The sequence below is a fragment of the Nycticebus coucang genome, chromosome 2 (assembly GCF_027406575.1).
Source record: "Nycticebus coucang isolate mNycCou1 chromosome 2, mNycCou1.pri, whole genome shotgun sequence".
In the NCBI taxonomy this organism is placed as follows: Eukaryota; Metazoa; Chordata; class Mammalia; order Primates; family Lorisidae; genus Nycticebus; species Nycticebus coucang.
In genome coordinates, this window is record NC_069781.1 from 87,658,277 (window position 1) to 87,685,793 (window position 27,517).

Genomic DNA, 27,517 nt, shown 5'->3' on the forward strand with positions numbered 1-27,517 from the left:
ACTACGTCAATTCAGTAAAGCAATGGGGAAAGGCCAGAGGATGGGTTTCCCTCCATCCCTGACCAGTCAGATCAAGGTTTCCATAGCTTTGTTCAATCACCTACAATAAATCAGACAGTAAATCTTAGAGTTCCAGTGAGACAACTTGATTAAACTCTGGGTAGGTCCTGCTACATCACCACACCATCTGGATCTCAGATTCAAGATGTTCAGACACACTCATGGGACTGTTAAGGTTGGGGAGGTGGGTCCAGGGAAGGTTGTAACTTTGCCAAAATCTGAAAGTATTATTTTCTGAGCATGATCAGGTTTCAAACTAGAAAAGGGGGCTCTTTGGATCTGACTGAAGACGTCTGTGGAGTTTTAAAAAGATAATGGCAGGGAGGCTGAATGTGGTGTAGGTAGGAAGGTGGGGGTCAATGAATGGGAGCCCATACTTGAATGATCACCTTCATGGAGGCTGGCCTCTCTCTCCCCTCTTTGCCATATAAGTCATTTCTTAAAATGTTCACAAGAAATTCGTGAGTCTGGACGCACTTCTGTGGCAAGGCCTCATTAGTGTTTTTACTTGGGAAAGATAAACTTTCCAGTTAAAGGAGAATTCTCTGGCTGTCTCTCTAATGTTACTTTTTCAGGGTGAGACATAGCTCACATCTGCCACATGTCAGCCAAGACTCAAGTCCCATTCCTGACCAGCAACCACAATCCCTCCCCCTGCCCCCGGCCTTATGGGGTGGTAAGACAAGATCTGGGTGGGTCCTATTCATTGCTTGATTTGAACCAAGTCTATAACTGAGGTCTCTGTGGGCAGCAGGCCTTGGCTTTTAACAGGAAAATCAGTAGGAGCTCAGGAAAGATGTTCAGCAGGAAGCCCCCCTTGGCCTCCTCTACTTAGAAAATGTGTAACACATGTTGACTAGATTCAGAATTATGTCATTGCCTCATAACTTTTTAAGGTTCCAACTTCTGGGGCCCCTGGGAGAGGAGCAGTTGTTAGGATAAGGTCAAGATTTAGGACTGGCAGCCGAAGCCATTCAGGCCCTCCGCTCGCCATGCTGTCTGCATTGCCTTCAGGCGGCCGCAGAGAACTCTGACTGCTCTCAGACTGACAGCATAGGCAGCCTCACCATGTAGAAATGAAGTAAACAACTAGATTTTGTTCCCCAGGAGAATTCATTGACCAGCACGGCCATTGCCAGACCTGTGACGCCTCGTGTGCCCATTGCCGGGGGCCAACCCAGGAAGACTGCACGGGCTGCCCCGTGGCAAGGTGAGTGGCCACTCAGAGCCTCCTAGTGGGAAGAGGGAGAGAGAAGGAAGAGGTGCTCACCACCCCAAGGGGCTACAGAAAAAAGAACCACACTCCAATCTGTGGTACAGGTATTTTCCTTGGTCTGGCCACAGACCACACCTCCGTCTCATCCTCTCTCCATGAGGGTAGTGCCGACTGCAAGGACCAGTTCTCTAGACACTGAAAGATTTACTCATTAGTTAATATGATGCCACTTTATGGGAATCTCATCCCTTCTTCACAACCATCCGTCAACCAGCACTTCCTTCTGCTGGTCAAATACCTGCTCATTTCTAGAGTCATTTGTAGAGTGAATTGTTCTGTGAAGGCATTGCTGACATCTTCCCAGGAGAAGATGCTTTTCCTTTTTCTGACCCTCATGCTCTATATAAGCTTCTGTAAGAGTGCTGTGAAGACATTCATTTACAAATCTATTTCTTCCTTAGACTGTAAGCCCCTGAGATACTCATCTTTATATCTCTAGTACCAGCCACAATGCTAAGATACTAGCAGGTGCGCAATCCATGTTTGGTAACCTGGTGAATCAGGGAATACCAAGTATGTGTGTAAGATGAGCATTTCTGAGAATTTCTGATGAAAGAAGGGGAAATTGGTTGTACTTTTAGTCAATGCTCCTGTGATCCTAGCACTTAGGATCAGTTGGCTGCTGAGTGTTTGAATGAATGGCCCCATCACTGCCCCCTGATAAAGGTGCACGAAGCAGGGTCTCTCCTCTGACCGTGACCAACAGCCTGCCCCAGCAGCACGCACTTCCCATCTCTAGTCTGGACATTCCCTTTGCTTTGCATGATGGTCATTTTATCCTAATTCTTCCTTAGGACTGTAATACCCTTGTGAGCAGGGGCTGCGGTTTATTTGTCCCTTTATTCGCCAGTGACCAACACATAATAATTCAGTAACTGTGTTTTATAGAACTTGGTAAAGTGTGTAATCAGTTTTGTAGGTTTGGCTCTCAGAATGAGGAAGGAAGAAAGGAAAGAAGGGGAAAAAAAAAGAAAAGAAAGAAGGAGGAAGGAAAAAAGAAGACACAAAAGAATAATCTTAAAAATTTTCAATGCTAACCGTGAGAACCCTTTTCCAGGGTCTCTTTAAGATATCCATCCCTCTAAATACTGAATTTGCTTGACAACAGCTTCAGGGAACACTGTAAGGTACACATGACATTCCCAAAATGAGGTCCTGTTTCTTCTCTAACTTCCCACCACATCGACAGTTAATTCTCATTGCATGTTTGAATATCTTTTGAATAAGGGGGACAATTTAGCCTTTGCTCCATAAGGCAGCTACCATGATTCCTCTATACTTTTATAAACCCTTGAGTTTAGCTTCTTAAAGACAATTGACAAAGCTCCCTCTGCAGGTGTGTTTTACATGTAAAGTCCTGCTATGCTGGGGTCCTTGTTGACCAAGCTAATTTCTCACCCCAGCCCTGAAGAACCAGTTAAAAGCACTTAAAATGATCTCTGTTGTGACCCACCATCAAGTGTTTTGTTTGATCTGTTTCAACAAATTTCAAGGAAAAAAAAAACTTTTTTTTTTTTTTTTTTACCAGATTTCATCCTATCAGAACACTAAATCACCAAGAAATTATATTAAGTGTCCTTGTGGTGGTTTTAATTAGCCTAAGCCAACAATTAGCATAGAAGACCAGCTAACTCTCACTTGCCATTTCTTCCACTACAGTTCATATCTATCTCTCTCTCTCTCTCTCTCTCTCTCCCTCTTTGTCACATACACACCCAACTCCTAGGACCTTCTGGAATATTCAATGCCAACATTAAGATCTTCTCTGCCCTGCTCTTTGGAACTTGGCCATTTCTCTGCTATCAGCTGTGTTGGAGCTGGAAGGCTTCACTACCTGTGAAAAGGTCAAGAGCAGGCATGAGTTGGGAGAGAAGCTCTTCCCCTGTAGAAATGAGCTTTCCTGGGTGTCTCAGGAATCCATGAGTTGAATGACTGATGGTCCTTGAGTTGGCTTTCAAGAAAATAATCATCAGCCTCCTTTTCTGCTGTCATGGAGCAAAGTCTCTATTCTCCTCCACCAGGGAAAAGTGTTGATGTCTATTGAAAACTATGGCCATTTGAAATGGGGCTTTTCTTCAAGTTTCTTAGCAATTTTTCTTGAGGGGGATGGAGAGTGTTGGCAAGTGATGTACTTCAGAGCCTTCATTTAAGTTATCTTCCCTATCATTCTATCTTTCAAAATAATCATGCTCTTCTAAAAATTGGGTATGTCGCCTAAGCTATCCTTAGGAGGACCAGGTGGTTTAAAGAGCAATTATGTGCTTGAAACTTTCTTAAAATCAAATCAGAAAGGCAGCTGTTTTCCTACATAAACATCGACGTGTTGTACTGTCTACTTCCTCCTCTGTTTCTGGATGATTTTTAATGGTTCCCGTTGAGAGAATTAGATCACCTCTCCCAAGAAATGATTTCCCCAAAAATCAATCTGTCATCTCTTCCTAAGGACAAGCTGACGATGTACTTTACATCCCTTTCTCACCTGGATTTAGCAAGAAAATGAACCCTAGAATAAACTTGCCGCATTCTCCTTTTTAGCAGAACATTGAGTAGTCACCTTGATTAAATTCCTCAAACGTTCTTATGGGAGTTTTTCTTACAGGAATATTAAAAAAAAAAAAAAAAAACAACCCAGCCACATCCAAATTATTTCCTTAAAAATATAGCTCTGAAACCAGAGCCTGGGTGGGCCTAGGAAATTCCCCATTGGCACTAGTGCCATCCACTAAAGTTCTGGGCTGGGAGAACAGGCACCTCATTCTATGTCACAGTGCAGGGGATCTGTTTTGACGTGGCTAGCCAGATGTGCGTGAGTGTTTGTTTAGATCTGGACTCCACACTCTGTAGTGGCCAAAACAACTGTTCACACCAGTGGTGCTGGGTTTGGTGACCAGAATTGGTGGGGCTGAGTATACTACTGAGTGAGGTGGCCTTCTGTCACATGTTGTTGGTTTGAATCTGTTCTGTTTCCCAACTATGCAAAAAACACAGACCTTCAGGGTGTCGGAATGAAGGAGATGGAAGGCTACAAGTGGCATACTATTCAAGATGCCTTCCTCTGGCCCCAGTTTCCTCTAGTCCTGGGATTGAAATGGCCCACCCTCCATTTAAGAGTTGACTCTAGCTCTGCAAAAGTGCAGTTTAAACAAACCAAGGAACAAGTAGCTTCTGACCTACATCCAGCCTGCCTTTTGTGTGGTGTCTGGCCTGAGTAGAGAGAGGAATTAGAGAGAGAAGGAAGTCCTTCCCTTTCCTTGCAGGCCCGCTCAGCTCTCCTAGGCCTGGATGCAGCATTATGCCCGTACGAGCTTGTGCCAGATACACAGTTAAACTGCACAACTAATGCAATAACTCCTGTTCTAAGGGAGCTCACCTATACTACTTAGGAATCATTTAGCAAATTCCAAAGTAATCCAGCCTGTCACTGAGCAGCAAGGCTCAAAGAGTGCTCTCCAAACCAACCACATTAGCATCATCTGGGAATTTGTCAGAAATGCAAATTTTCAGCTCCCTTCTTTAAAGATCTACTATAGAAACTTTGAAGGGTGGAGCCCTCATCATCTGTTCACATTACCTATCTGACTTGTGAATTGTTTTTGTTTGTTTGGTTGGTTGGTTGTTTTGAGACAGACTCTCACTATGACACTCTTGGTAGAGTGCCGTGGCATCACAGCTCACAGCAACCTCAAACTCTTGGGCTTAAGTGATTCGCTTGCCTCAGCCTCCCAAGTAGCTGGGACTATAGGTAATGCCCAGCTACAATGCCCAGCTATTTTTTGGTTATAGTTATCATTGTTGTTTGGCAGGCCTGGGCTGGATTCGAACCCAACAGCTCTGGCGTATGTGGCTGGTGCCCTACCTGCTGAGCTACTGGCATCAAGCCCTAAATTTGTTTTTTTTTTTGAGACTGAATCTCACTTTCTTTCCCCTATAGAGTACTGTAGTATCATACTCACAGCAACCTCAAGCTCTTGGGTTCAAGTGATCCTCTTGCCTCAGCCTCCTAAGTAGCTGGGACTATAGGTGCTCCCCACAATGTCAGGCTATTTTTTAGAGATGGGGTCTCGCTCTTGCTCATGCTAGTCTCGAACTCCTGATCTTAGGCAATCTACCTGCCTTGGCCTCCCGGAGTGTGGATTACAGGAATGAGCCACCACGCCCAGCCCCAGAGCTTCTTCCTTCTACATTTGATTCTAATTATGATATCTTGTTCACCTAGAATTTTTGAATCAGTAGATAAATAGAAATAAAGATGTGGCCAGGCATGGGGGCTCCCAGATTACCATCATAGGCTCCTGCCACAATTCCCAGCTATTTTTTAGAGATGGGGGTCTCATTCTTCCTCATGCTGGTATCTAACTCATGAACTCAAGCTATCTACCAGCCTTGGCCTCCCAGAGTGCTAGGATTATAGGCATGAGCCACCATGCCCAACCTCTAACTCCTGAATTTGTTTTTGTTATTGCTTTTTGTTTCTTGTCTAGACAGAGACTTACTCTGTTGCTTCAGGTTAGAGTACTGTGGTGTCAGCCTAGCTCACAGCAACCTCAAAACTCCTGGGTTCAAGTGATCCACCTGCCTCAGCCTCTGAAGTAGCTGGGACTACCGGTGCCACCACAACTGGCTAATTTTTCGATTTTTAGTAGAAATAGGGTCTCGCTTTGCTCAGGCTGGTCTTGAACTTCTGACCTTAAGTGATCCTCCTGCCTTGGCCTTCTAGAGTGCATATATCTACTACAGGCATGAGCCACCCAGCCCCGACTCCTGCATTTGCTAAACATTTTGTATTTTTCTGAGCAGAAATCGTGGAAACAACTTAATCACATTTGCTCTTGTGATTACTTTGCAAAGAGAAAAATGAAGGAAAACTATAAAATATTAACCATGACATTATGATATGTACTGTGCACATATATAAAAAACCAATGCCATTGTAGGTATTCACAAGTATAGTCAGAAAATAGAGACTGCAGTACCCATAAATCAGGAAATGCTTTCAAAAAAACGGCCCTCAAAATCAGAGTTCATTGATTACTTGCAGTGTGCACAGGCCAAGTTTATAAGTAGCACCTAAGCTACAGAATCGTGCTTTGTTCTACCCTTCAAGAGCCTTGGAGCTCCCATTTCCCTTGCAAAGTGTGAGCATGCTGACAGATAAAGGAAAAATATTTTTCCAAAGTTTCTGGAATCAGAGGCTCTTTTATTGCATGCAAAGTTTACAGACCCCCATCTGAGTGTTGGCTAGATTTTGCTGGGGTCTACAATTTGGGTTCAATCCCTGTGGGCACGAATTAGCTTGTTTGGAACCAGAATCCTACTGCTTTCCCTTCCTGTTTCTGGCATGCCTGGTGTTGACTCCAAAACTTGAGCCAAGGATTGGTATAGGACTAAAAGTTCACATGTTCTAAGGTGATCAGTCCCAGGCGTCCCCTTGTCTTTGGAACAATGAAGTCAAATAAGTGGGGTGAAACACGAATATCACATGTTCTGATCCTTAGGACCATTTGGGAAAGTCACTGATCAATTCTAAAACTCTGCTTTTCCTCTAGGATTTTTGACGATGGCCGCTGTGTTTTGAACTGTCCTTTATGGAAATATGAATTTCAGAACCAGTGCCATCCATGCCACCATACCTGCCAGAGCTGCCAAGGAAGTGGGCCTGCCAACTGCACCTCCTGTGGCTCAGGTGAGGTCTGCTGCTCCTCATGCGTCCTGACCACAAACCTGTTCTTCTCCTGCTGGACACTCTTGCCTCACTGGCCTTGTCTCTGGGGTTGAAGGTTGAGATTAGACAGCTGTTCAGTAGAGAGAAAGCGCAATCTTGAAGTTCCTGCTTCTTGTCAGGACATGAAAACCTTGCTCATTGTAGACACGGACTCATTGCCCTTAAAAAGATGAGAGAGAGAAGTGAAGTGAGATCTTCCCAGAGAAGGAGAAAGAAAGGCATAGAAACATGAGTCAGACAGAGATAGACAGTGAAGCCAAATTTGTTGAGATAAAGTGAAAAGCTAGGGAATTCAGAAAGACATATAACATCTCTGAGAGAAGTATCATATTAGAGGCTGTGTCAAGGTCTTCTTGGAGCTGGGCTTTGCCATTTAGAATTGTCAGAGCCTACAGGAACGAGATCATCATTTCAAATGATTACAAAGGAGAACTTCCGTGTTCAGCTTTTCCTCCTCTGCAAGTTCTCTGCTGTCACTGGATTGTATTCTGTGGTCTCAAAGGTCCTTCTGTGACTCTTCTCCAGCCTCAGCTTATATGTCTGTCCCCCACTTTAAACTCATGTGGGCTAGATTCATAATTGGCCTACATAATACTTTTTATTTGAACCAAATTTCAAAATTGGGAAATTTCAAATAAAAACTTGGATTTCTTGTTTCTCTTAAAAACTCAGAAGATTTGCCAGTACGGGGCATGCATTTACCAAATCATTGGCTGGAGTCCCAAAAACGTTGCTCTTCCTTTCTCCATAGTCCACACCATTCCCAGGCTTATTCCAAGGCTCTCAATTACCATCATCACACTTACATCATTTTTCTAGAAGAAGAGCATTATTTATCTTTATTCTTGCGTACAATAAAGCCAAGAAAAATAAAGAACAAATTGAGAGTATCAAGCAGTGAGATACACATTTCTTTGCATACATTAAAATCACTGCTTAGTGTCTCATGTATAAACAGCATACACCTATGTCGTATTTTATCTCTAGATGCCTCATTTTGCTTTCTTCCTCATGTATGAGATGGTGATAATGGTTACCTCTTTTAGAGTTATTATGAAAATTGAATGAGATGAAATGAGATAGAACAGTAAAGCATTTAGAAACAGGGCTGGACATATAGTAAGCACTCAATAAATATTAACTATTCTTATTTTCATTTCTGTTGATCTTCATTATGGTAATTATTTGTAGCTGCTTACTCCTCTGGGCATTTGAGTTTTTTTCAGCCCCAAAGACTTCACTTGAGATGTTTACACTCATTGTCTGGCTGATGTCTTCCCTTTCCATCTTGATTTCAATGTCATTTCCTCAGTGACAGCTCCCTAACCTCCTTGTCTAGGTCAAGTCACCTTCACATGCTCATTCTTGGGTCCCTGGGCTTCCCCCCTTCACAAGCCTCACAACATTTGATATTTATCTTGCTCATTACACTCTGTGCCTTGTAGGAGTAGTGAATGGCTTCTACCCCATTTTCTGGTGTATTTGAGTACTAGTACTAAATCTGGCTTATTGAAGTTGCCCAACAAATAACTGAATGAAAGAACATCAAGGCCAAGATTCAGAAAACTTGGCTTCTAATCCCAACTTTGTCACAAACTAGAAGACACTAAACTAGTCATTTCACCTCTTTAAGCTTCTCCTTATTGTAAGAAAAGAAGAAAAAGACAAGTGGATGTCAATTATAAAAACACTTTTATGTCTCTATACATAGCACAAAATTAGAAAGAAGTTTAGATGCCACACACACATCTACTCTTCGAAGCATCCTACAGCTTCGAAGAATAGACCAATCTACTCTTGTATGGACCAATCTACACATAAATGTTCTGCCATTTCTTCTCTATTTTCTATTTGAAAGACTTTGTTTAACCCATTAACTTAAACATTTATTGTTTCCCTCCCTTTCCCCTATATAAGTTACTAACACATTGAGTGCCATGGAAAATGTAATAAATAGCATGATCATCACCTTCAAGGAATTTATAATCAAATAAAGATGTTTGTTCTCGTGTATTACAAAACAAAAAATATATATTTGATAAAGACCAAATGAATGGTAGAAATCCTACCATGAGTCAGAGAAGAGGCATCATTTCCAGCTCTAGTGAGCAGAGAAGGCTTCTTGGAAAGGGTATAGTTTAGCAAGCCCTATTTTAGCTCTGCCTACCAAAAGCAGCACATCCCTACTTCAAGAAATATTAGCACAGCAATAGTCAGACCTTTCTGAGACAATGCTAAAGAAGATGGATGATTTAACTAAAGAAGTTCCCTACTCATAAATGGAAGCTTTAAAAAGAGGCCAATGATCCTTCAGCTGGAAAGTCCCATGTACCCTCATAAGCCTTTACCACCCGTTTGTAGAGATTGTGCCCCTATTTTAATTTTAACTTCATTGCAGTTTAGGTATGAATCCTTTTGGAAATGTGAACCCTCAGCTATGTTGGAAATTCTCTTCCAGATTTATCCTGTACCAAACTGAACCTAAAGCTAAATTTGACCTATAACACAACAGCTACCATTCAAGACGTTGAAGTAACCTTCATCAAGTTTATTTTCAGAGTCCCTCAGCCTTTCTTTCATTCTTTCTAGCAGTCCTTTTCCCTTTGGGCCTTCAACCCTCAGGCTCCCTTTCCTGCTGCAGACATCCAATGCCTTCATGCAGGTCCACCTTCTCTTCTAACAAAATCAGATGCCAAGAAATGCTCTGGTCATAGTTAATTACTCTTCAGAATAAACAAAAGCCAGGATGAATCTCTTTCAGAGCTCCTAGAATTTGCACTCCTGTCTCATGTTATTCCATGAAAGATTTGGGGGTCTAACAAAAATATCTACTCTTCTACTACTAGAACCACTTTCTCCTACATAACTATTGTAGTAATTTAAAAGTGGAGACCCTGGGAAAACAGCCAAAGATTTATGCATGGTATTCAAGTCTCTGGGCTATCCAAATGATTGTCTATAACTAATTGACTTGGCATAGTACTCAGGCTATTAGTTATATGACCAGATCTTGACATAATCCTGGACCAAATGTGTGGGGACCAAAAAAGCTGCCCATGGTCAAGGCATGTATGCAAACTCGCTGTGCATGGTTCATGTATTTAAAAAACTTAGACCCCTCAAATCTCTGACCTTTAACCTTAAATTATGATACCCAAAGAAGTTCATATAATAAAGTTTTATTGTCTAAACAATAAAAATGGGATTAAAGAACATTTCCTCTGATATCTGAGCCCGTCATCATTCATTTTTATTTTATGATTGCTGACCCTATGGGATATAGGAGGAAAAATGAATATTGCCAAATATGAATTCATTTACTCAATCATTCAACAAATACACATATTACAGTAAGCCATATGAAAGGACCATATTTACAGGCTAAAAAATAGTCAAATATCAACAGTTTCCTGTGATTTAATCAAACGTGAAATTGACTCTCAGTTTCTGCACTTGCAACATGGGGTTAGTTCTGTCTTTATCCACAAATGCTGCAGCCTTGCATCTGGGAGATTGGTTTTGGACTTTCATGTGGTAGATCGCATGACAAGTGAACACTAGAGTTTGCTGGTTCTGGGTAACACAGATCAGCTGCTCTTCTGAGGCAGCAACATGCAGGAAATCTGATTTAGAGAAGAAGGCTATCTGGAGTACACCCTCCATAAAAACTCTAGGAGAGCGGAAGTACTCTAGCTGCACCTATATTAACCTCAGAGTTGTTTGTTTGTAAGTGAAGGAACCCTCAGGAAGGCATGTAAAGGAGTCAAAGAGGGGTGCTTGGTCTAGGGCTTCAGCAAGGCTGCCCCGCTGGGAATGGGCTGAACTTAGGTGGTGATACAAGGCTATGATTTTGATAACTCAAAATCATTTTAAAAGACTGCACTTTCATAAAATGTGTGTATCATTAAGCATCTGTTTATTATCATGGGATCTCCATAGCCCCCAAGTCTGAGAGCTTTCACAGATACCAAAAGGAGCCCTGGGGAAAGTTAAAGACATTTTGAATTGTAGTTATTCACAGAGCATGGCTTGTGGTTTTGCAATGTTATCCCAGATAGTAGTTGCTGTTCATTCAAATATATAAAAAATTAGAAAATCATTCCCTGCAAGGAAAAGTCTTCAACTACAAACATATAGATATTATACTTTTCATTATATCCATTCTTATATTCCTGTTCCCCCAAGAGCAAAAGTACTCACTCATATCTTTTTTCAATACAATGGTTTACAATTTACTAGCTTCAAGGCTAATATTGCACATTTTCTCTCTTTTTGTTGGCCCTCTCACTGTTCAGACAAGCGTGGCCGAGAGTACTTCCTGTACCAGGGAGAGTGTCGAGAGAGCTGCCCAGCAGGTCACTACCTTGCCAAGGGGCACAGCTGCCTGCCCTGCCCGGACAACTGTGAGCTTTGCCCCAGCCCACATGTCTGCGTGAGATGCAGGGCTGGCTACTTCGTTGTGTCCACCAACCACACCTGCCAGAAGTTAGAGTGTGGACAAGGTGATCCTGCTCTGGGGCCCCTGCCCAGCCCCCGGAGGTGGGAGGAGGGGTTATATCCTGCATGTTCTGGAGAATGGAATTGCCTCTGTGGCTTTAGTGTCAGTGCTTGGGATGACTTTGCGTGACTCTGTATGTCAAGTGGGGACAGTAGTACCTGCCCCCCTCTCTTTCCCCACACATCCTTTCTCAAGGCTTCCCTAGACCCTATCCAAGGTCACAGGAGTGCAGTTAATCAGATAGATGTCGTCTTGAATTAGGGAAGCGGAGATTGTGGAAAAATTAGATTAGAAATCTAAAGTTCTGACCAACACTTTTCTTCTTCCCAGTTACTAGATATAGGACCCTGGGCAAAACAAAAGACACTGCCCCCGCCTAGTGTCTTCATTTGTGAAAGGAGAGCCTAGTTCCAAAATAGAGTTGTTGTGAGAAGCAAGAAAGAATCAGCCTGCCCAAAACTACTTGAAAATACTGTAGTCTTTGTGACTCATATGTGTTACTGTTATTGCCCAGTTTCTTATCTCATATTGGAAGAGGGAACTTTAAAAACAATACACAATTATGGCTCTCTTCTGTGTAATAAAGCCACAGACTGTCGCTCTGCTCTGAATCAGAATTATGCCTTACTGGTGCAGAAAAGAGTTCCAGGACCTTTTTAGAATTATTACAACACATTCCCGTAGCTCAGGGGTTAGGGCACCGGCCTGTGCACTGGGGCTGGTGGGTTCGAACTGGGCCGGGGCCCGCCAAACAAAAAAAAAGAAAAAAGGAAAGAAAGATATTATTCATTTCTGTCTCTCCTTGATATTTAGCAATGTGATAAAAGATTTAAAACTTTTTTAAAAAATATTTAGTAGGACAGATAAAAAGAGAGAGAGAACCCATCCATGTACACACTCAATCCCATTTTCCCAGAAGCATTTTCCCAGATTTTTTAATAAATAAAATCTACCACCTTGACTTCAGAATTGGCATAGAGTTCAATTTGGCTCTGTTTGTCCCCAAGTAAACTGATACAATCTATTAAATTAATAGAAAGAGATAAAAATGTGGAAGCCACGCATATGCTCAAGGATGGTTTTAGGCTTCATAATTGCTCTGAGGTTTATTTTAAAATAAGCTACACACCAACGTATTTTTATAGCAATTAATGTGTCTCTACTCATTAGAGTAGAAATGATTTCTATTTTTCACTCCTCATATTGTGTAGGTGAAGTCCAAGACCCGGACTATGAAGGATGTGTGCCTTGTGAAGAGGGATGTCTGGGGTGCAGCTCAGGTATGTCCTCTTCCTTGGTTACTTAAAGAGTTCAAGTAGCCGTGTCCTTCCCCGCACTTTCTCAGCCTGTTACTGCTTCAGCAGGGACTGTTTTCATTGCTGTCAGAATCAGTGTCTCCATCAAATCCATTAAGGAGGCTTGCTCCAATACAAAGAAGGTCATGGTAACAAGGCGCTTGCTTTTGAGGCAACAGAAAACTCTCTTGTCTTTCTTCAGCTCGAGTTTAGGAAAGGAGATGGTGGCACCCTTCCCTCTGGTTGTTATCTAGTCGGCAGGGGATATCTAACAATGACCACGTTTCAAAGGACCAGGGGACTCAGCTTCTTCTTAGCTTTTCAAGGTGACAAATTTTGAACTTGAACAATGAATAAACTCAAGCCAAGAAATGCCTGATTAAAACACAAAAGCTGGTGGGTATAGAGATCAGGGAATTTCCTTTATAAAAGTGACCCTGTTGCTTAGAGCCTAAGACAGTCCTTAGAGAGTAAAGCATAGTGGGGACAGTGGAGTTTAAATCCTCATCACACAATGAAAGCACTTTGAGTCCTCTATATCATTCCTTTGTTTTTGTTTGTTTGTTTTTTGTTTTTGAGACAGAGTCTCACTTGTTGCCCTCAGTAGAATACTATGGCCTATGGTGTCATAGCTCACAGCAACCTGAAACTCTTGGGCTTAGGCGAATCTCTTGCCTCAGCCTCCCAAGTAGCCGGGTCTACAGGCGCCTGTCACAATGCCCGGCTTTTTTTTTTTTTTTTGGTTGTAGTTGTCATTGTTGTTTAGCTGGCCCTGGCTGGGCTCGAACCCACCAGCCTCAGTGTATGTGGCTGGCACCATAACCACTGTGCAACAGGCGCCGAGCCCTTTATATCATTCTTTAATTCAGATCAGTTCCTCCATTATTCCCCCTCTCACATGCCTAGTTCTCGCGAGTGGAGCCGGTGATAGGCTCCACTCAATTTGTAACACACAGCACCATCAGATTGGCTATAAAATGAAAAACAGGGAGGTCATCAAATTCTGGGATTGTATCTTAACATAAGTTTAGGCAAAATATAGAAAATAATTAGCATGTGGAATCTTTGAAAGGAAACTCAGAATAAGTAAAGGTTCATGGAATAGTTGCTCTTCGTGGAGCTTCTATGAATGCTGTGATTGACTAGTGTTTCTAAAACTTCACTGTGCACACAGATCATATGAGGAATTTGTTATAATGCAGATTCTGACCCACCAGTTGCTGTTGGGCTGGAGAACTGTCCTTCCTAACGAGTTGCCTGATGTTGTCGTTCTGTAGATCACGCACAGAGTTGTGAGAGGTTATATTGTGCCAGAATAAAGTAGACTTTCATTGGCCTTACTTATTGGATTTTATTAATTCTATTTTATTCATACTTAAAAGTTGTACATATTAATGGGGGACATGTGATTTTTGATATATGCATACAGCATGTAATGATTGAATTAGGATAACTGGGGTAGCCATCGTCTCAAACATTTATCATTTCTTTATGTTAGGGTCATTCCAAATCTTCTCTCTTAAAATTTATTTTTTGAAATAAATTCTTAAGTATTACAAAGAATTATAATTTATTTAGTGGTTAGTATGCCTCTTTTTGCCTTAAATGAAAAAGATGTGTTTTTTATAATACATGTAACTACAAAATACAGTGTCTAGAAACTTATATTATATTCCCCTATTATATTCCATGATAAAATTGTGCATATATTGCTAGACAATAAAATATAATAATAACGTTAACGAATACTTTAGAAGAAGGTAACATTTAGAATCAGAGATTTAATGGTAAAATATTGATTACCTGAGAAGCAAAGAATAAACCTAGACAAAAGTAATAAAAGTTACTAAAGTAACAAATAAAGGCAGATTCTTTGTGTCTTTGTGAAGTGATAGGAGATGATTTTTGCAGAGAGTAATGATTAATGTTTGGACTATCGTTTTTATTTCTTTTTGGCTCCGTGATCATGATTACCTACAGATATCTCGATTTCCCTTTTTGCCCATTTCAGACTATGGTTTTTCCATTAGGTCTCACATCCTAGGTAACTTCTGTGGTCTCCTTTTGCTGTTAATACAGGGTGCCCATAAAGTTCGTGTGCCATTTGTAATAGGTGGCTTTATGTTGTGTGCCCATGCTGATGTCTTTCCACATCATGGCAGGGGGTGTGTGTGTACACGTGTGTGCATCTGCTTGTGCACGGATGTGTGTGACCCTAAACCTGAGATCTTAAACCTGAGCCCTATTGGCTCTGCTCAGTGATGGCATTGGGACAAGTCCACCCCACAAGTTAAGCCTAGAGAAGGCGTCCCTTCCATATCTTCAAGACATCTTGAAAGGAATGTGTGAATGTGTATGAACTCATTCAGGATGAGTGAGGGTCTTAACATTGGGGTGGAAATGATGACAAGACAACCATGATCGCTACGGATCTGTCCCCACCTCACCTTGACCCAGCCAAAGATGAGACCAAGGGGAAGCCACTGGAAAATGAATCATATGGCATACGCCGGCCACCAGGGTACTCAAAATCCCAAAGAATCCACCACTTGCAAACAGAGATAAATTAGAAAGTTTGATTCACATTACAAAGTACTATCAAAATATTCAGTGCATTAGCTCCTCTAAGGACTGTGTGTACTGTGTGCCAAGTGTGTGTCCAGGCACTGGGCATCCAAGGGCGCTATGGCTCAGACCCAGATGTACAGCCTTCTTTGTTATAAGTGACACATCTGCAATGGCGCCTTTGATGAGATAATCTGCCACAGTAGAGACAGGTACAAAGGGGGCTCTCTGGAATGGGTGACAGGCATATTTTAAATGCTGCTAATTTCTCTTTTAAAATTCTAAAATCTCTCTTAATTTATAAAATCTGTATGTATTGGGGCTTCTGTATTCTGGATTGACTTGACTGAATTTAATGATCATCTTATCTCTGAACCCTTTATTGATCTTTCCAATAGAATAAATTTTTCCCCTTTTTGTTTCCCTCTATTTATAGACCAATGTTAATAGTTTTTACAGGTGACTAGTGGAAAATGTGGTGTGTACATACCTTTCTGCTTAGACACTAAACTACTTAAGCACAGGCTCTGTAACTTACATGCTCTGATCCCACAAGAACTCTCAGTGTGCCAAGGATATAATAAATGCACAATTAAAGTATAAATGTTTGTTGAGTTGAATTTGAGAATCACCTAAATTCAAAGCAAAGATACATGGCTCAGGATACCCAGGGACTTAGTTCTGATGCTTTCTCCAATTAAACTTTGCCTATGGGCCAGAAAGAAGAGAAAATCAATCATGTAATATAAAAATAAGTGATTTTTCATGAAAAGTTAGAACTATAAGGCAGATTTGAACAGGACATGGTTTAATACATTTTATAATTTTAATAAGATGATTATAAACTTTAAAAGATGTGAATAATTTATTGTAGATTTCTCTGAGGCTCTTCTTGTGCAAAGGGATACCATCCTTTAGAGCGGACTTAGCTTTATTCCATTTTAATAGTACAGATTCATCTTCGGACCAGGTCTACACAATCTCTAGGGGACGTAGAGAAAAATGAAATCAGTCTTTTCAAGACATTTTATCTAAATTATGTAATAATTATTTTTTTGGCAATTTGGGATTTTTTCCTGAGTTTTGTATTCCTTTCCATATATTTAGTGTGCAATTGATTAATAGATATCTTTTACACCGAATAAGAAAAATCTCAACTTCCAGATTGACTGGCATCTCTTCCAGTTCCTAGGTGGATCTAGCTGTTTGTCATTCCGAGCAATGATTACCAAAAAGGGACAGAAAATTAAACACATGACCATACGTGATTGTTTTGTCTGGAGGAAGATATTGAATTTGATACTCTGGAATGAAACAAGGCTGTTTTCATTATTAGGGTTAGATTTTTCTCTTTTTTTTTAATCAGGCTGTAAACAAATACATACATTTTGTATAATACCATTTTGCTCCTTGAGTATTTATGTGTTAGATTTTTTTTTTGTCTTCCTAACCAATATTTCAATTGGAAATTTTAATCAAGGTAAATCTATGTGTTCTAAATTGTATCTCTTCCCTAATTAAAGGGAGCAGTAAAGAGAGTATTGTTTTGAGGCACCCTTTTTTGTTTTATTTCAGGGAATGTAGTAATAGATACAATACTTTAACTATTAATATAATTCAGGATTTGGAGTCCACACCTACATCACCATCAAGTTGATTAATTTTAATCAAATTGCATAAAATTGCTTTACTTCCTTGTCTCTTCAGTAAAAGTCGTGGTTAATGTGCCTGTATCTTAACTCAGAAAATGGTAATGAAAACACATTAACATTTGCCTACCGAAATGACTATTCTGACTCTTGGGGAAAAAAACACACAAATTTTTGGGCGGCGCCTATGGCTCAGTGGGTAGGGGACCAGCCCCATATACCAAGGGTGGTGGGTTCAAACCCAGCCCTGCAATAAAAAAAATAGCCAGGGATTGTGGCGGGCACTTATAGTCCCAATTCCTCTGGAGGCAGAGGCGAGACAATCACCTCAGCCCAGGAGTTGGAGGTTGCTGTGAGCTGTGTGACGCCATGGCACTCTACCGGGTGTGATAAAGTGAGACTCTGTCTCTACAAAAAAAAAAAAAAAAAACCCACAAATTTTTAAAATTTAAAAAATTGCAAAAAAAAAAACGAAAGAAAGAAAAAGAAAAACATTAAAAGGTCATATACGTGAAGTACCAAATAAGGAAACAAATATATGCACCAACAGAATTTTAGAAAAGGGGAAACCCTCTGGACACTGAAGTGGTTGAGAAAGACTTCCACGAAAATGGGACTGGAGATGAGCTGGAGAATCTCCAGGGAACGTAGGCAGAGAAGAGGGAAGCATGGCCCTGTGAAGGATCTTTCAACCTGGAAAATGGCAGGAGGAAAAAGCTGGAGGGAAGAATTTCTGCCACAGATTTAGGACAAAGAGTGTACAAACTCTGTGGAAGAAATAAGTAAATTATAAGGGAATAGCAAAGAGAAATTTGGACAAGTGTTGAAAACCAAATCTTAAATTCCAGACTCATGAGTTTAAAAGTAGTCTGTGGCTAACAAGGCGTAATTGAAGTTTCTTTAGCAAGAGTGGGGGAGAGACAGTGTTTCGAAGAGGTGTTTTAAGATGAATTTGATTACTATGAATGTGTTGACTGTATTCAGGGTAATTAGAAGGGAGAGGGATGGTAGGAAAGAAACCACCTAGAAGATGATTACAGAAATCCAGACATAAAGTAAAAGCAGCCTGATCTAAGGTGATAACCAGGAAATAATGAGGAAAGAGTTGGATTTTTAAAAATCACATGAAACAAATGGCCTTAATACATAAGCAAAGTTGCTGGTTCATTATATGGGAAACACAAATTAAAACTACCATGAGATGTTATTTCTCACCTATCGGATTGGCAAAAATTCAAAAGCTTATAAGCTCTACATGCAAAGATGCAGAAAAGCAAACACACTTATTTCCTGCTACTGGGGACACAGAATGGTGTGACAACTGCTGAAGGAAATTGGGCAGGACGTATGACACAGCTACATGTGTGTTTGCCCTTGGACCCCACAACACTTCCAGGAATTTACCCTGAATTTACCACATTCACAAATTCAATATAGCACATTCACAGGGCTATTCATTGTGCTATTATTTCTGGCAGCAAACTATTGGAAACAATCAAAATGCCTGTTCATAAAAGGCTGGTAGAATAATTAAGGCACTGCACACAAGGGAGTACTTTGTAGCCTTTAAAAGAGCAAAAAGATGTATGAGAACTGATAGCGATTTCATGAAACACTGTTAGGTAGAAGGCAAGGTGCAAAAAGTATAATCAGTTTTCTCCTTTTGGGGTAGAAAAATGGTGAAGTAAAATGTGGATGTGTGCATCTACATTTTTAACTTATTTTTGCAAAAAGAAACGAACAAAAGCAAGATAACAAGGAGCTAATAAAAACAGTTACCTGTAGAGCAAGCAGAGCAAGGGGTACAGGGAAAGTGAGTAAGACTTCTCTACTATGTAAGTCTTTTTTTACATAGTTTTGATTTGAATCAGGTAAGTTTTTGTATGTTCATAACAAGTGACACAACAACTAGTGTGAATAGGCTTCCACTAGTCAAATTCGGGACAATCTGAGCATTTAAAGAACTTAATGAGAATCTGTGCATCAATGGTGATCTTTAAAGAAGGAAATGTAAGAGGGAGGGAAGTAGAAGAAAAGGAAAACCTCTTATTTTCAGAAAAATTTCAGCTGGCACCTATGTAAAGGGAAGAGTTAGAAGTGTATCATTTTGTGTCCCCTAGTATATTGCCTCAAGGGAGAATCATAAAAGCATCAGTGGAGGTTAAACTCATTAGGTGGAAAATTGTTGGGGGACAGGATAATTGCACAGACTCAAAGTGCCACCACAATTAACAGTTAATTACAATGGAGAGATTTGCTGATTATCAACCTAAACAAGTTATTACACTTAGAATCACTGTTATTAGTTCCAGGCGACCTGAATTTATTTGGCCCCTGTTTTGATGCTTTAACAAGTACGTAATGTGACCTAGTATCCTTGACTGAAGTGTCTAGATCAGTGATTTTTAACTGAAAGCAATTATGCCCCCATGGGACATTTGTCAATGTTTTGAAACATTTTTGATTGTCATTACTGGGCGGTTTTTACTTGCATCTAGCAGGTAGAGGTCAAGGATGCTGCCACACATTCTGCAATGCAGGGGCTGGCCCCTCACAACAAAGAGTCACCTGGTTCAAAACGGTAATAATACTAAGGTTGAGAAAACCTAACTTAGCTTGAAGATAATCACAAGATAAATCCATAATGTGGACTTTCTATAAAACAGCTGCCCTGCACCCTTAAAGAAAATTCAATTTTGCGGGGGGGGGAGAGGGGGGTGAAAATAAGAGAATTAAATAAAAGAATAAAGAGATAAAACAACCAAGAAAATACTTAAATACTTATTTGAGGGGTATTTGGATGTTTATTTGGATTTTTTCCTTCCCCCCCCCCCAGCTTTATCATGGTATAATTGACAAATAAAAATTATATATACAGCTGGGCGCAGTGGCTCATGTCTATAATCCTAGCACTCTGGGAGACTGAGGCAGGTGGATTGCTTGAGTTCAGGAGTTCAAGACCAGCCTGAGCAAGAGTGAAACCCCATCTCTAAAAAATAGCTCTACATTGTAACAGGTGCCTGTAGTCCCAGCTACTTGGGAGGCTGAAGCAAAAGGATAACTTTAACCCAAGAGTTTGAGGTTGTTGTGAGTTATGATGCCACAGCACTCTCTAGGGCAACAGAATGAGACTCTATCTCAAAAAAAAAAAAAAAATTCCATATACTTAAAGTACACAATGTAGCTTTTAAATTTATTTTTAATTGGTGAGTGAAAATGTACATATCTATGATGTACACATAATTTTTTGAAATATGTACACATTTCTTCTTCTCAAATGGTTCAGAAGAAAAGGATCCAGGTAAATCATACAAAGTTGTTTATTGTACTACAATCTCGACCCTTCCATAAATTTGAAAATTTATTTTAAAATGAATTTTTAAAAAATACTTCATGGATCACACATTGTGACTCATGCCAATAATCCCAACACTTCAGGAGGTCAAGGCCAGAGGATGACTTGAGCTCAGGAGTGTAAGGCTACAGTGAGTTTTGATCACGCCACTTCATTCCAACGTGGGCCACAGAGTGAGACCCTGTAACTAAAAAAAACAGGGAAGAAGAAATAAGGAAAGTGTTTAAAGAAAGAAACTCAGCAATGATGGGGGTATGTCAAAGAAACAAAGGGGCACAAGAGCCTATTGAATGAGTTCCCAATGGCTAAAGCTGAAACAATTTGAGCTATAACTAAAATAATATTAGGTTATATTGTAAAGTATAAAATAAATATCCATAAGTTCATGCAGACTTAAATAAGTGCTCAAATAAATAAATAGGGAACAGGAGGTAAATCTTTCATGGTATTTAAAAACTTATTTAAATACCCCTCTCTTGAGAAAAGGGAGCATTACTGTCTGCTCCTTAAGCCTGGGTGGTGTGTAATGACTTTCTCCCAAGAGCACAGCATAGGAAGAGTGAGGGGAGAAGGGCTTTACAGTGGAGAAGCCTGACAAACACTACCTTGTCCAGGTGATCGAGGTGGGCATCAACAGTAATAAATCACATTTGCTGTCTGTATCCTTGCTATAAAGTATGAGAAGGGCACTTTCCCTCTGTGGTCTTTCCATCTAAAAACCATGACCCCATGACTCCAGTCTAATCATGATAAAAATATTAGACAAATCCCAATAGAGGAATAGTTTATAAGATGTCTGATTAGTATTCCTCCAACTGTCAAATTCATCAAACAAGTAAAGTGTGAAAAACTGTCACAGCCAAGAGGCGCCTAAGGAGACATGATGAGTAAGCATAACATGGGACCTCAGATGGGATCCTGAACTAGAAAAAAAGACCCTAGATAAAAACTAAGGAAATCTAAATGATTTAGATGTTTAGCTAACAATAATCACATTGTCATCAAGAGGAAGGGCATGAGGGAAGTACTTGGGGTGTTGGAATTGTCCTATATTTTGATGGTTGGGGAGATTATGTAACTGTATGCATTTGTCAAAATTCATAGAACTATACACATAAGAGGGCAAATGTCACACTCTGGAAATTATGTTTCAATAAACCAAACCTAGGGAGCCCAAGACCAAAATGCATGCATTTTGCTACACTCTCACCATACTACCTAGTGGTCTTCCCTTCGGCTTCTAGAGCAGAATGTTATGCTTTTTTCAATAATAAAAAAGATAAAAGAAAGCCTTACATTCTGCCTTATAGTTGCACACATTGTAGCCATTGCACTCAGCTGGCCACTGCTTTATGCCCAGTAACAAAGCTGAATTCACCAAACAGTACAACTGTTCATCACAGTCATGCAAAATTGACTTGGGGCCTCTGTTCACCCAGAGAAGTCAGCCTTCAGGGCCTACATCTGGAAGGTTCTGAGATGGGAGAAAGCAGATAGACGGTAGCCCCACAGCAGCAAGACCTATTGAGGAGTGAGCACATTCTCAGCCCCAGCCCCCCACCCCCACACACACACACACACTTTACCTCCCTTGGGTTTCATCACCTCCACAAGGCATTCTTTTGCTCTCTGAGAAAGTGGGTTCTATTTTAAGAGTGTAATTGGCAGGAGACACCCCTCTTTCCTCCATGCTAACCAGCATTAAATTCAAACTTCATGATCCAGAAATTAGCAAACTCACCTCATTTACTCTTGCTACTCTATCTTTCTGTAAGGAGAGAGACCCTCGTGTATAAAAGAAAAAGTATTAGAGACATTTGAGACGTGAATTCCACCCTTTCGTTTTTTAATGGAGCAGATATGAAGGGTTTTCAAATCAAATACTGTAGTTATAGGTTACTGTTTCACTTCTACCCAGATCTCCCATTGGGCCCTTTCCATATAATTTCAGGGGAATGAGAACAGGTTGGTCAGACAGTGTTGGTACCTTCCAAACCAAAGGCATCACAGAAAAAAAAAATTATACTAGCATGCTGTCTCCTTCAAGTTGGGAGGAAGTTGCAGATTTCAAAACTGGAACTCAGCACTCATAAAGAACCTTTCTTTCAGGGACGTACTACATCCCCCCCAGTCTAGTCAACCATCATGCAGTGACCCGGGTGGCTACCAATTAGCACCTCCCTGGATGGATGGAAGAAAGACATTAAGGAGGCCTCTTTTCTTTAAAAGGCCAAATACTGAGCCAGCTTCCAAGGAAAGGATTAGAATATGAATTGCACTATTTTTTTTTTTGCAGTTTTTGGCTGAGGCTGGGCTTGAACTCACCACCTCCGGCATATGGGGCCGGGGCCCTACTCCTTGAGCCACAGGCTCCACCCATGAATTGCACTATTATGAATTTGCTGAAGAAAAGAGAAATGAGCAAGTGCTATTAAATAGTGATGTCTTAAGAAATATCTTAAACTGATGGTATTTTTTACTCATCAGGACCTCCCTGCGTCCTTCTTATCTAAATGATACCACATTTCATATTGGAGGTTAAGGAGATGCAAATTTTTTTAAAAAGAGGACACAAAGTTGGAAGAATTTGCTGTTGTTAAGGCAGTTTCATTGTCCCCAACTCTCCTGGCTTTCTTCATTAATTCAGTTCACAAGTGCACACTTTTTGTACTGCATGCTTTTTATTTTCCCGACATTTCTTCAGTTTCTTCCACAAATAATAGGGCGAAATAACCTAATATTTATCAAGCATCTCCATTCACTATGCATCCTGCTAAACACTTAATGTAGAGGATGTGTTTTCACATCCACAATCCAACGATTTATTTGTACAGATAGGGAAACTGAAGATTAGAGGATCATTGAAATTTGACCAGTTTCAGGCATATGGGATGTGAGAGAGTAGATCAGAAATGCCATTTCTGAGCAATCTTTGCATAACTTTGTTGAATCTATCTTTACAGAGGAAGTAGTTGGCTTCGAAGCTCTGTTGTTGCTATAACAGACAACCTCCAATTCTCAATGGCTTCAAACCTCGTGGGATTACTTCTCTCTCTGGCTACATAATCACTGAGAGCTCTGCTTCTCAGGGTTCTCCGTGTAGGAATCGTCTTTTACGGCAGAGGCAAAGCACATGCTGGCTCTGACAGGTTTCACTGGGATATGGCACTTGTACCTCCTATTCATATGTTTTTGGCCAGAATAAGTCATGTGATCATGTTCAGAGTGGAGAGGTATAGTTTTACCAAGTGTCTGAAAAAGAGGGAGAAACTAATAATTGTAAAAAACAAAAAATGGTAACAATCTCACCGTGGTAATGACTAGAACTATTATGAATATATTACATTTGTACATTAAATAGTTACAAAGTATGTGCCCTTTCAGCTTTGCTAAATGATTTCTCCCTTCTGTGAACTTGTCTATTATCTTACATTGGTAGTGTCTCACCTTTTTTTTTTTAATGTGACAAGGTCTTGCTCTGTCATCCCAGTAGAGTGCAGTGGCACTATCATTGCTCACTGCAACCTCCAACTTGTGGGCTCAAGTGATCCTCCTAGCTCAGTCTCCTGAATAGCTGTGACTACAAATGCATGCTACCATACTCACCTAATTAATTTTTGGGGAGGGGGTAGAGATAGGGTCTTGCTGTTTTGCCAAGGCTGTTTTAAAACTCCTGGCCTTAAAACGATCCTCCCACCTCGGCCTCCCAAAGTGCTGGGACTATAGGCATGAGCCACTGCACCCAACCGCTATGTATAATTTTTTCCTTCTCTCAAAAAAAATTCTTTTGACGAAGTCACTAATGTTTTAAAAAATAGATGGATTTCCCAAGTATCCTGCTATCTCACTTGTTTGATCTCTGACAACTGATGAGTGAAAAAGAGGACCAGTGGGAGGCGCCTGTGGCTCAGTGAGTAGGGTGCCGGCCCCCTATGCCGAGGGTGGCAGGTTCAAACCCAGCCCCGGCCAAACTGCAACAACAAAAAAAAAATAGCCGGGCGTTGTGGCGGGCACCTGTAGTCCCAGCTGCTCGGGAGGCTGAGGCAAGAGAATCGCGTAAGCCCAAGAGTTAGAGGTTGCTGTGAGCCATGTGACGCCACGGCACTCTACCCGAGGGCGGTACAGTGAGACTCTGTCTCTACAAAAAAAAAAAAGAAAGAAAGAAAAAGAGGACCAGTGATGGTAACATGTAGTTGACGGTGGGCTGTCAGCTAAAAGGACTTTGACTCTTCTTTCCCCAGTCTTCCAATTCCCCACTATGAGAACAACAATGGGCTGCTGTCTCTTAAACAAGTCTTGGGGATTTAGATAACTTTCTCTTAGTTTTTGAGTTGGCTTTGAGAAATGTTTACTCAGCATCTATGTCAAGCTAGGTAAGAGGTTATAAATATGAATAAAACTTACTATTTGCCCTCGAGGGGCTCGCATATAAATGAGACAGGCCAGTGGTTCTTAGCTCTCAGTGCACCTTTGAATCACCTGAGATGTAAAATGTAGCCACTCCCTGGCTCGGCACCTGAGCTCAGCAGCTAGGTTGCCAGCCACACCTGGGCCTGCCAAACAGCAATGACAACTACAACCAAAAAAATAGGCAGGCTTGGTGGCAGTTACCTATAGTCCCAGCTACTTGGGAGGCTGAGGCAAGAGAATTCTCTTAAGAGAATTAAACTCTGCTTAAGCCCAAGAGTTTGAGGTTGCTGTGAGCTGTGATGCTACAGCACTCTACCCAGGGTGACAGCTTGAGACTCTGTCTCAAAATAAAATAAAATGAATAAATAAATAGATAAATAAATAAAATGCATCCTACTCCCAATATTCCTGATTTAATTGGTCTGGAGTGAGGTATAGGCATCAATACTTCTTTTTTTTTTTTGAGACAGAGTCTCAAGCTGTTGTCCTGGGTAGAGTACCGTGGCATCACAGCTCATAGCAACCTCCAATTTGGGCTCAAGCAATCCTCTTGCCTCGGTTTTTTCTATTTTTAGTAGAGATGGGGTCTCAATATGTGCTCAGGCTGGTCTTGAACCCGTGAGCTCAAGCTACCCACCCACCTCGGCCTCCCAGAGTGGTAGGATTACAGGCATGAGCCATCGTGCCCTGCTGGCATCAATACATCTTAAAAATTCTCTGATTCTAATGTGCCTTCAGAGTTGAAAACCACTGATCAGGATAGCAATATAAGTGGGTAACTTCAACATTATATTTAAAACACTCTGTTGAGGATGGAAGCTGCAACAGAAACAGATACATTCTATTTAAGATTTCTTTTTTTTTTTGGTAGAGACAGAGTCTCACTTTATGGCCCTCAGTAGAGTGCCGTGGCCTCACACAGCTCACAGCAACCTCGATACATTCTATTAATTATAATTCATTGTTCATTCCATACTAAATTGCTCAGCTAGGCACTTTACAAACATAATCTCTCAATTCTCAATGTAACCCTCTCTGTTCAAATGAGAAAACCAATGCCCAAGGAGTTTATGTCATTCGCCCAAAATTATGATACATAGCTAGTAAGTCTTAGGGCCAAACTAAAACTTAGGACTATCTAGCTCCAAACCTATGGCCCATCCAAATATTTTCTCTTTTTCCCAGAGCAGCCTGCAGTCATATACTACTTTCCTAGAATCAAGCATGTCGATGAAGATTGTGGAAAGGGCGAGCTGCTGTACTCGCTTTATTCTTGGTTGCATTCTCTGTTCCCTAGTTGTGTCTCCTGACGTTTCCCTCGCTACGTTCAAGCTCGCACTCTGCAGAGGTATCCTAAGTTCAATTCTGGAGCAATTAGCTCATCATACTGGCTCTTGGTCTTATTACGCTCTTTTCCCCCTGAGCTGGGTATAGTCAAAGTTCTTCCTACTTGTGTAACTGACCTGTGAAGTTGAGCTGTGAGCGCCAAGTCTGTCTGGATCACGTATGCTTGCAGGAGAACTGAGCCAAGTGCTTCCAAAACAAACCTTGTTAAACAAAAGCACAGACTGTGGTTGAGCCCAACACACACTGACACAAGAGTGTCAGTAAATTCAGAAGACTGCCAGTCCCCAAAGCAGTGTGGCGTCTGGGACTTTAAACTTCCAGTGATTGGGCGGCACCTGTGGCTCAGTGGGTAGGGTGCCCGCCCCATATGCCGAGGGTGGCAGGTTTGAACCCAGCCCCGGCCAAACTGCAACAAAAAAATAGCCAGGTGTTGTGGCGGGCGCCTGTAGTCCCAGCTACTCGGGAGGCTGAGTAAGAGAATCACCTAAGCCCAAGAGCTGAAGGTCGCTATGAGCTGTGATGCCATGGCACTCTACTGAGGGCAACAAAGTTAAGACTCTGTCTCTAAAAAAAAAAAATAAAGTAAAATAAACTTCCAGTGACTGGAGACGGGGGCCAGTTGGGGTAGAGGGATCACCTTGGCAGGAGAATCTAGAAACCCACAGGAATGCTTTCACATGTTTAAGAATAAAAAGCTGGGAAACCATTGTCAAATTACTTCCCTTTTGTGAAATAGCCTTGGTGTTCCTGAAATCCTTAGGCAACCAAGACTCCAGTTCATATCTGTCTATCAAACATGAGCAAAAATAATAATGAGCCCAGCGGTAATGACCAGAACTTCAGATGGTTAGGTTTTATCTGGTTTAACAGAACTGTAGAAATGAAATCGAAAATCATCTCATCTTCATCCTCCCCTGCCACAGTGAAAATTGTAGGGAAGTCCCATGAACTTTTTCTTTTAATCATTCTATCCTGTATTATCAAGGAAAACATGACGTAGTTGCCTTCCTTGTGTTTCCTAATAGGGCTCTAGAGATTACAGTGAGACCTAGAAAGACGATCATACCTTGAACTCTTGAAGAGAGAAGAACCAAGAGGCTCTGTTATTAACACCCAAATAAAGTTTAATTTGTTTTCTTCTCATTTCAACCCTTTTTCCTTCACATCTTATCTGCCATCATTGAGGAGCTCGTTGGTGTATCCCAGTCCACGTGTCTAACCTGGGCACCACTGTGTCCCAGCACCTAGCGTGGTGCCTGTCATGGGTAGGCACTCAGTAAATATCTGTGCCTGTTGCTAGCTGTCCTCCTCTCCCCTGCCCACTCTCCATCTCCCTATGC

General features: G+C 41.0%; 1 protein-coding gene across 3 annotated transcripts in view; it reads left to right on the forward strand.

The window, feature by feature from the left end:
* Positions 1-27,517, forward strand: part of PCSK5 (proprotein convertase subtilisin/kexin type 5) — a 466,549-nt gene that overhangs the window by 344,273 nt on the left and 94,759 nt on the right. For all 3 annotated transcript variants that reach the window (XM_053575543.1, XM_053575548.1, XM_053575551.1), the window contains exons 21-24: positions 1,168-1,270; positions 6,883-7,019; positions 11,354-11,560; positions 12,768-12,836. In XM_053575543.1, coding sequence (XP_053431518.1) covers positions 1,168-1,270; positions 6,883-7,019; positions 11,354-11,560; positions 12,768-12,836 — 516 coding nt within the window. The remainder of the gene's footprint in view (positions 1-1,167; positions 1,271-6,882; positions 7,020-11,353; positions 11,561-12,767; positions 12,837-27,517) is intronic.